The sequence below is a fragment of the Gracilinanus agilis genome, chromosome 2 (assembly GCF_016433145.1).
Source record: "Gracilinanus agilis isolate LMUSP501 chromosome 2, AgileGrace, whole genome shotgun sequence".
Taxonomy (NCBI): domain Eukaryota; kingdom Metazoa; phylum Chordata; class Mammalia; order Didelphimorphia; family Didelphidae; genus Gracilinanus; species Gracilinanus agilis.
Window position 1 is genome coordinate 19,254,066 of NC_058131.1, and position 10,075 is coordinate 19,264,140.

General features: G+C 39.1%; 1 protein-coding gene across 1 annotated transcript; it reads right to left on the reverse strand.

Moving 5' to 3' along the window:
• Positions 1-6,382: 6,382 nt before the first annotated feature.
• LOC123234483 (cell division cycle protein 16 homolog) lies at positions 6,383-8,480 on the reverse strand. Its single transcript, XM_044660382.1, is given in 2 exon segments — positions 6,383-7,934; positions 7,936-8,480. Coding segments are annotated over 2 exon segments (1,869 nt in total). The 3' UTR covers positions 6,383-6,610.
• Positions 8,481-10,075: the final 1,595 nt, after the last annotated feature.

Below are 10,075 nucleotides of genomic sequence, written 5' to 3' on the forward strand. Positions count from 1 at the left end.
ATTCTATTTCCATTAAATAGAGTTTGAGATGCTTCTAGGACAGCATTGGTAAACATTTTCAAGTTCGAGTGCCCAGAGGGCACTTCACCCTCCCCTCCCCCCAATTACCCCAAGAGAGAGGAGGGAGGAAGAGCTTGTTTTGGATGGTTGGACAGTGGGGGGAGGGGGGAAGCATATGAAAAATGTCCTTGGGCGATGGGAAGAGGGGGAGAGGGGGAACGAGCAGCTCCATGAGTGCCCACTGGGCATGAGTGCCAATATTTTGTGCTGTTCTAGGATATCCAAACGAAGTTAGTTAAATGAGACTGGAGCTCAATGCAAAGCCAAGAGTGGATATGCAGGGAAGACTAGGTAAGAAGATATAAATGGTACAGATGTATAGAAATAGAATGCTTTCTGCGAGCTTTCAGTCCAACAAAGGAGACAACATGTAAACAACAATGTAAAAAAAAAGATGTACAGGATAACGTGGAGATAATCAACAGAGGGAATGTGCCAGCCTTAAGGGGGAATGGTGTTAAGGACAACAAAATTTTTCTTTTTTTTTTGTTTTTAAAGCCAGGTTATGAGAAAAAGCAGGATCCATAAAGGGCTAAGACCTGTGTTGGAGATGGAAGGGATCATTCGATAACTGACAACTGTAAGGGGTAAAAAGAGGTTTTTTAGTTGAATTAAAAGGTTAGGTCTCCAGGGAATTGAATAATTGTCAATTCCCAATTAAAGAATAACTTCAAGTCAAAATGACTTTTATGGGAGTTTATTTACAAGAGAAGAGAGAGAAAAAGTAAGAAATTTAGAGAGAGGATAAGCTAAGATAATTAACCTGACAAACTAAATAATTCGCTTAGGTCCCTGGTTTAACCCAAGCAGCTCTAACTAGTCCTTGATTGGAAAAGGGCCAAGCCTTGAGCTGAGGGCTGAGGCCTGAAGGCCCCAGAGAAGTATGAAGCAAAAGCTTTGGTCACAGAGTCTCTTTTGAAAGGGAAGTTTCTTAAGAGAAGTTCAGGAAGATTCAGTCTTTACACTCACCACGTGGAATTCCAAAGGAAAGATTTATGAACAGTTTCACCACCTTCAGAGCTCCTCCAAGTCCCTGTCAGAAGAGCTCCTTCAGGTCCCGTTCACGAACCAGAATAGAGGTATGAGTTCACTGAACTCTCTTTTTAAAGGGGCCTCTTTTGTGTCACTTCCTGTGTCCTCCTCTTAGTTTACGTGTCCAATCACAACAGACGTGTCCAATCACAACAGACGCTTTTCTTAGGACTGCCCAGGAGGCAGTTAGTAAATTCTGATTTGTCACTCACTCTAGAACACGTGGGTTACAGACCTCCCAACCTGTGAATTAAGTGGAATTTTTTTTTTTTATCCTAGACAAGAGTTCTAGCTCCCTTAGATGAATTCAAATCACTCCAACCAGATGAACAACTCCTTTGGGTCCTGAAAGAACTGGCAGCTGTAACTGTTAAGCCACTTTCAGTGTTTGAAAGATCATGGAAAATAGGAGAAATAGGACAAGGCTGTAGATAGGACAGCGTTGTCTCAATTTTAAAAAAAGGAAAGGGACCAAAGTGTGCAAACCACAAATCAGTAAGCTTGACTGAAAATGAAATAATGAAGTTAAAATCATGGCAGAATTAAATTTCTATTAAAATCAATTCCTAAGATCATCTGAGTAAGCTGGACTGTTTTACAAGTAAAAGAATATAGAGAAGCTATGTTCTATAACTGGGCTTATTAATTAATAAAGCTGACGAGTATTCCTCTAGTAATGTCTGCAGCAGGCCTGGATACATGAAATTTCACTGAAAAGGGAGGAGATGCTTCCGCAAAAGGACTAATATGGGGTGGGGGTTAGGAGGGTGGGAAGGAGGGAGAGAATTTGGACTAAAAAAAAATAATGTTAAAAATTGTTTTGACGTGTAATTGAGAGAAAATAAAATATTTTTAAAAAAAGGGATGAAATCAGCTCCCAGAGTGAGGAGGAAAGTGGAAATGAACGAACACGTGTGTCCGCATTATGTTATGTGTTACCATATTCCGTACGGCACTCCCAGCGCTCCTGCCGCCAGATCAGGTGGGCACAGCGCTCGCTCTTCCCCAGGGACCACAGGCTCCGGCTAACTACGCCGGGAAAAGAGAACAGCCCCAAAGGCCTGCCAAAACTGCACATGCGCCAACTCTGCTCTCCAGCCCCGCCCCATCGAGCGCGTCCACGCACAGCCAGACACGTGAGCGCGCGCACAGCTCAGTAGGCACAAACTAGAGGCGCACCCAGTGGCGCGCCCATCTGGGGAGACGTAATATGCACCCACAACACATATGCACGCATACATCCATCACACACGCGCTGTTCCCGTGGGCCCGGACTCACCTTTGGAATAGCGGAGCCGGCTTCGAGCCAACAAAAGCCCCTGACACCCCGTCAGTGCGGAGGCGCGCGTGCGCAGACAGGCCCGCAAACTACGATACCCAGAATCCCTCGCGCTTCAGGCCTCCATTTCCCAGATGCCTTCGAGGCGCGTTGAGTCCTGTCCTGGCCTGGGCTGCAGGCGCTCTGGGGAGTCTTCCGATTTTTCTATCGTAGGGACCAACTCGGTTTTATGTCAGCCGGGAGTGACCTTTGCTATTATCTACACCATCCCCTGCTTCATGCGAAAAAGGAAACTGAGGCCCAGAGAGGAAAAGCGACTTCAGTAAGGTTGTACAGGGAATTCAGTGGCAGTCAGAATTCGAAACCAGATCCTCGGGCTCCAGGTAGAACATAAGTAACTCTTGGCAGCTTCCCTAGCTTATTTCTGGTCCACCTAGTCCATCCAGGCTGCAAGGTTTCCTCATCATTAGCCCCGGGATGCTGGTTTGAGTGACCGCAGATAGCTTATGCATTCGATGCAGAATTAGGATTTAAGAAATCTATACAATTGACTTCAAGTATCTCACAAGTTTCAAAGAGTTTACTTCATGGTAGTGTCTTCCCTCTGAGATGATCCCAATTTTATCTTGTACTTATCTTGTTTGTACATAATTGTTTGCAGATCATCTCCCCCCACTAGACTGTGAGTCCTTTGAGGGCAAGAATTTTTACTTTGTATCCTTATTACCCGACACATACTGGGGGTTTAACAGATGTTTATTCACTTGATTTATTTCCATTCAGTTAAATATAATCTCCTTGAGGTTACATACTCTTTTTAAGATGTATTTTATTATCTTCAGCACTTAGCAATCATTCATTTACTCACTAGCTCATTCATTTGAAAGCTATTTCTTAAGTGTATCCCAAAGAAAAAGCATCGTGTTAGGCACTGGGAACAACAGAAAGAGAAATCTATTTGAAGTGTCTTGTGCCCAGGTAAAGAAAATGCCTTGTACATAGTGGGTGATTAATAAATATTCTTTGGATTGGACAAATATAATTCTTTCCCTTATTCCTCTAACATGCTCAGAGGCTGTTTAAAAAACATGCTCTAAAGATAGACACAAGATATTGGAGTCTTCAGATAGATGTGTACTGAAGCTGGTTGCTGAGATTGTTAATTCATTATTCTTTTTTAAAATTAATTAATTAATTAAGAATATTTTTCCGTGGTTCCATGATTCATGTTCTTTCTCTCTCCTCTTTCCTCCCCCTTCCTGGAGCTGACAAGCAGTTTTTTTTTTGTTTTTTTTTTTTTTTTGTTTGTTTTTTTAAACCCTTGTACTTTGGTGTATTGTCTCATAGGTGGAAGATTGGTAAGGGTGGGCAATGGGGGTCAAGTGACTTGCCCAGGGTCACACAGCTGGGAAGTGGCTGAGGCCAGGTTTGAACCTAGGACCTCCTGTCTCTAGGCCTGACTCTCACTCCACTGAGCTACCCAGCTGCCCCATGACAAGCAGTTCTACTGAGTTATACATGTATCATTGTTCAAAACCTTTTTCTGTATTATTCATATTTGCCGTAAAGTGATCTTTTAAAGACAAAACCCCAATCATATCCCCATCGAACCACATGATCAATTACATGTTTTTCTTCTGCATTTCTGCTCCCACAGTTCTTTCTCTGGATGTGGATAGCATTGTTTCTCATAAGTCCCTCAGGATTGTCCTGGATCATTGTATTGCTACCAGTAGAAAAGTCTATTACATTGGATTGTGCCACAATGGTTCAGTTTCTGTGTACAATGTTCTCCTGGTTCTGCTCATTTTGCTCTGTATCAATTCCTGGAGGTCTTTTATTCAACATTTATATTAAATTAAATTAAGTTATTACAATAATTTAATGTAATAATTATTGTTATAATAAAAATTATTCATTTTATGTTTTGTAATGTTCTCTATCTCTTGCTTGGTCTTAAATTCCTTCCTTTCCCACAGATCTGACAGATATTCTAATCTATGTTCATCTAATTTATTTGTGATTTCATTCTTTATATTTTAAGTCTTTTACCCATTTTGAATTTATCTTGGTATAGAGTGTGAGATGGTGATCTAAACCTGATTTTTCCCATACTGTTTTCTAATTTTCCCAGCAGTTTTTTGTCAAATAGTGAGTTTTTGTCCCAAAAGCTGGGATCTATGGGTTTATTGAACACTAGCTTGCTGAGGTCATTTACCCCAAGTCTATTCCACTGATCCTCCCTTTGGTCTCTTCGTCAGTACCATATTGTTTTGATGACTACTGCTTTATAGTACACTTTAAGATCTGGTACTGCTAGGCCACCTTCCTTCACTTTTTTTTTTCATTATTTCCCTTGATAATCTCGATCTTTTATTCTTCTGTATGAACTTGGTTATAGTTTTTTACTATTCAATAAAAAATTTCTTGGTAGTTTGATAGGTATGGCACTGAATAAATAAATCAATTTGGGTAGAATGTTCATTTTTATTATATTAGTTCATCTTACCCATGAGCAATTAATGTTTTTTTTTCAATTATATAGATCTAGTTCTAAGGGGGCAGCTGGGTAGCACAGTAGATTGAGAACCAGGCCTAGAGACTGGAGGTCCTAGGTTCAAATGTGGCTTCAGACACTTCCCAGCTGTGTGACTCTGGACAAGTCACTTAACTCCTATTGCCTAGTTTTAGTTGTGTGAAAAGTGTTTTGTAGTTCTGTTCATATAATTTCTGTGTTTGTCTTGGCAGATAGATTCCTAAATATTTTATGTTGTCTAGAATGATTTTATTTTATTTTAAAATTTTTTATTTAGAATATTTTTACATGGTTATATGATTCATGATCCTCTCCCCCACCCTGCTTTCTCCTCCTCCCTCCCAAAGCCAATAAGCAGTTCCACTGGATTATTCATGTATCATTGTTCAAAACCTATTTCTGTGTAATTCATATTTGCAGTAGAGCAATCCTTTAACATCAATACCCTAATCCAGCAATGGGCAAACTTTTTAAAGAGGGGCCAAAGGAAAGGAAATGCTCATCTGTCAGTCTGTTTCTAAAGCAACTCTTCAAGTTTCATTGTATTGTATCCTACTCATTGTATTCATTAGATTAGGAATAATGTCTCGCAGCTGGGTAGAACATTTCAGGGGACCACATCTGGCCCACAGGCTGTAGTTTGCCCATCACTGCCCTAATCACACCGTTATCACACTATGTGGTCAATCATATATTTTTCTAATGCGTTTCTGCTCCCACAGTTCTTTCTCTGGATGTGGATAACATTCTTTCTCCTAAATTCCTCTGCATTGTCCTCGATCTTGTTTGTTTTAAATTCAGGGAAGTGTCTAGCAGACAATCTATGGACATGTGAGAGACTTTGAGACTACATTACCCATGATTCCAATGGGTCTTAGGCCGTGGGGACTTTAAAGGTCCCCACGCAGTGGGCAGTTTAAATTCAAAGGAGGGCCAAAAGAATGCCTCTTGATCTTCCTGAGGAGCTGACTGACGCGTGGAGAGGATGGGCTCTGGTGGTAAATCTAAAAGCTAGGCAGGCGTGGTCATATATATTTTACCAACATGGCCATGGCTTTAATTAAACTACTAATTTCTCTTATTATATCAGTCTTTATCATTTTTAATCGTAACAATCTTTGCATTGCTTCAGGAAGAAAAATCCATTACATTCAGTTGTGCCATAATGTATCAGTCTCTATGTACAATGTTCTCCTGGTTCTGCTCCTTTCGCTCTGCATCAATTCCTGGAGGTCTTTCCAGTTCACATGGAATTCCTCCAGTTCATTATTCCTTTCAGCACAATAGTATTCCATCACCAACATATACCACAATTTGTTCAGCCATTCCCAATTGTGGGACACACCCTCGTTTTCTAATTTTTTGCCATCACAAAGAACGCAGCTATAAATATATATATTTTTTTTTTAGTATTCATCACAGTTTTAATAGCAGTCAAAGGGTCTCATTACAGTTTAAAAAACAAGATGGTTTACCTTCTTTATTCCATTATGCGTAATTTTTTTTAGAATCAGTAAAATTGGAAAACCATCTGTTGTGAAGGTGTGCTATCCAGTCTTTTAAGGCAGGCATTAGTTCTCTGCTACTAGATGTAGATGTAGTTTAGATTCATATAAAAAAATAGCAAATTCTTCAAACATGACAAGGATGTGACAAAATACTAACATACTAGGGCAAATTGAAATTTTGACCAGGGCTTTGAATCATGTACTATGGTCTGACATGGAAGTTTCTAACATCATGTCGCTTTCATTCATTTCAATTTCAAAGGTTTCTTCCAATGGAGGCCTGGAATCTGTATTTTTCCTTGAATGATGGGAAGTTTCTAATGGGATAAGCCCAGTTTCTTCCAGAGTCTGCCTTTCTATATCAAATTCCCTGAAATCCCACGGAGGTGAAATGATGTTTTTCAGCGTCTTCATTGTACGTACATCAAAGTCATAACATCTCAACTTGTCTTTGATCTCTGTACCAATATAAGCTTCAGAATCACCAATATACATTTCAATGCAATGCCCAAGCATAGTAACGGAAAATGTATCATCTCTCCTAAGCCCAAGGGCCGTGTGGAAATAATCAACTGCACTTTCAAAGTTTCCCATTAGGCTATGTATATATCCTATGGCAGAATAGGTAGAAGCATTCTGGGGAATCAACACCAAGGCCTGACGATGGTACTCTAGTGCTTCTTCATACTTTTTCAGTTTTCTGCATACGTGGCCCAAGTTGTTCAACAAAGGTTCCCATTTATCAACTGTTACCTCATTTCCAATGGCTTTAATCTTTTCTAATGCATCAAGAAACCATTTTTCAGCTGTCTTCCAGTCTCCATTTTGAAATGCAACCACTCCAACCTCATGCATAACAAAAGGATCTTCAGGTGCAATACTCAGAGCTTGGCTGAAAAATCTTTCAGCCAATTTTGAATTGTTAGTCAAACCATACTCCAATCCAATATATAGCATTGGTAAGTGACACCCTTTCATTAGCTGTGCTGCTGTAAAGTAAGCTGCCATTGCTTGGTCATGTTCACTCTCAACTGCAAATGAATGTCCATATGCTATCCATGCAGGTCCATAGGTTCTTTCAAGCGTAGTGGCCTTGCTGAGATATCTTCTGGCATGTTCATTTTTGTGCTCAACCATTAGATAATAACATCCTACTGCAAACCAAGATACAGGATTACTAGGGTATAAATCCACCAGTTTATGAGAGAGATAGAAAAGCTCATTTGCTTTATTCAGTTCCACAAGAGTCCCTATGTGTACAGGTAAACAATTTGCATGGAAAGGATCTTTTTCCATTACTACTGAAGTCAGCTTGTAGCACATTTTGAAATCACAGTTATAATAATGTCTTTCTGCCAAAGACACTACCACATCCAGATTGTCCTGCAGACCATCTACAGATTCAGGAATGACAGTTTCACTAGGCTTATTATATTTTTTTAACTTATTCTCAAATAGAAAATGCAGCAATTCTTGTTCTTCTGTGCATTGTTTGCTAAGAGGTAGAGATTGAAGAAGCTTTTTCTTCTTGTGCTGTCAGCATGTGGTGTGATGTTAAAATATCAAATGCTTCAAAGCAGTAGACATCAAGCTTCAAGGCTTCTTTGTAGCTATAAGTTGCTAAAGTTCGATTATCTAGGGCATCATAGATCTTCCCCCGCAAAAGGCAAATAGAACTCTTAATTGAAGATTGGGATATTTCCCAGTCATTAGAAGGTTCTTTCAGTCCATTTTCATCTTTCAAGTATTTTTCAAATAATCTTTTGTTAATTGGTTCTTCCATATCAAGGATATCAAGAGCTTGCTGATGTTCCTTTGCAGCATAGTGACACCTAGCAGCAAGGTACCGACAGGCTTCGTATAACTTGTCTAACTTACGTGATCGAAGGGCATGTGCTGCCCTATGATACTGAGCAGTTAGGTAGAGACACTGGGCCAACCAATAAATGTCTTGTGGTTCCTCATGAGACAATGAGGCTACTTTGTCTGCCCAAAATAGAGCACTTTGATATTGTTGCTGGTCTATGTACTGGCGGACGCGCTTCCGCAGCCGCTCCAAGTTCATCTTCTTGCGGGGACTCAGCTATAAATATTTTTACACAAGTCTTTTTCCTTATTATCTCTTTGGGGTACAAACTCAGCAGTGGTATGGCTGTATCAAAGGGCAGGTAATCTTTTAAAGTCCTTTGGGCATAGCACCAAATTGCCCTCCAGAATGGTTGGACCAATTCACAACTCCACCAGCAGTGTATTGGTGTCCCAATTTTGCCACATCCCCTCCAACATTTATCACTTTCCTTTGCTGCCATATTGGCCAGTCTACTAGTTGTAAGGTGATAGCTTAGAGGTGTTTTAATTTGCATTTCTCTAATCAGGAGGGATTTAGAACACTTTTTCATGTGCTTATTGATAGTTTTGATTTCATCCTGTGAAAACTGCTTATTTGTGTCCCTTGGTCATTTGTCAATTGGAGAATGGCTTGATTTCTTGTGCATTTGACTTAGTTACTTATATACGTGGCAAATTAAACCTTTGTCAGAGATTTTTAATATAAAAATATTCTCTTAGTTTGTTGCTTTTCTTCTAATTTTCATTGCACTGGTTTTGTTTGTACAAACCCTTTAAAATTTGATGTGATCAAAGTCCTATGTTTTACATTTTGCAATGTTCTCTATCTCTTACTTCGTCTTAAATTTCTTCCTTTCCCATAGATCTGACAGATATACTAATCTATGTTCACTTAATTTATTTATGATTTTACTCTTTATATTTAAGTCATTTACCCATTTTGAATTTAGTCTAGAGTGACTTTATATTTTTATTTAGTTTTTATTTTTATTTTTTGTGATTTGAAAAACTTTAATTAATAAGAATATTTTTCCATGGTTACATGTTTCATGTTCTTTTCCTCCCCTCCTCCCAGCCCTCTCCCATAGCCAATGAGCAATTCCACTGGGTTTTACATGTATCATTGATGAAGACCTATTTCCACTTTATTGCTATTTGCAATAGAATGATCATTTAGAGTCTACTTCCCCAATCTTGTCCCCATGAAACCGTGTGATCAAGCAGTTGTTTTTCTTTTGTGTTTCTCCCACAGTTCTTTGTCTAAATGTGGAGAGTGTTCTTTCTCATAAGTCTCTCAGACTTGTCCTGGATCATTGCATTGCTGCTAGTAGAGAAGTCCGTTACATTTGATTGTGCCACAGTATATCCGTTCTAGAATGATTTTAAATGGAGTTTCTCTTTCTAACTCTTGCTGCTGAGTTTTGTTGGAAATATACAGAAATGCTGATGATTTATGTGGGTTTCTTTTGTACCCTACAACTTTGCTAAAGTTGTTAATTATTTCCACTAGTCTTTTAGTTGATTTTCTGGGATTCTTTAAGTAGACCATCATATCATCTACAAAGAGTGATAGTTTAATTTCCTCATTGCCTACTTTGCTCCCTTCAATTTCTTTTTCTTCTCTAATTGCTACTGCTAGCATTTTTAGTATAATATTGAATAATAGAGGTCATAGTGGGCATCCTTGCTTCTTTCCTGATCTTAGTGGAAAGGCTTCTAATTTATTCCTATTGTAGATGATTCTTGCTGATGGTTTAAAATATATACTGTTTATTATTTTGAGGAAGGGCCCAGCTATTCCTATATTTAATA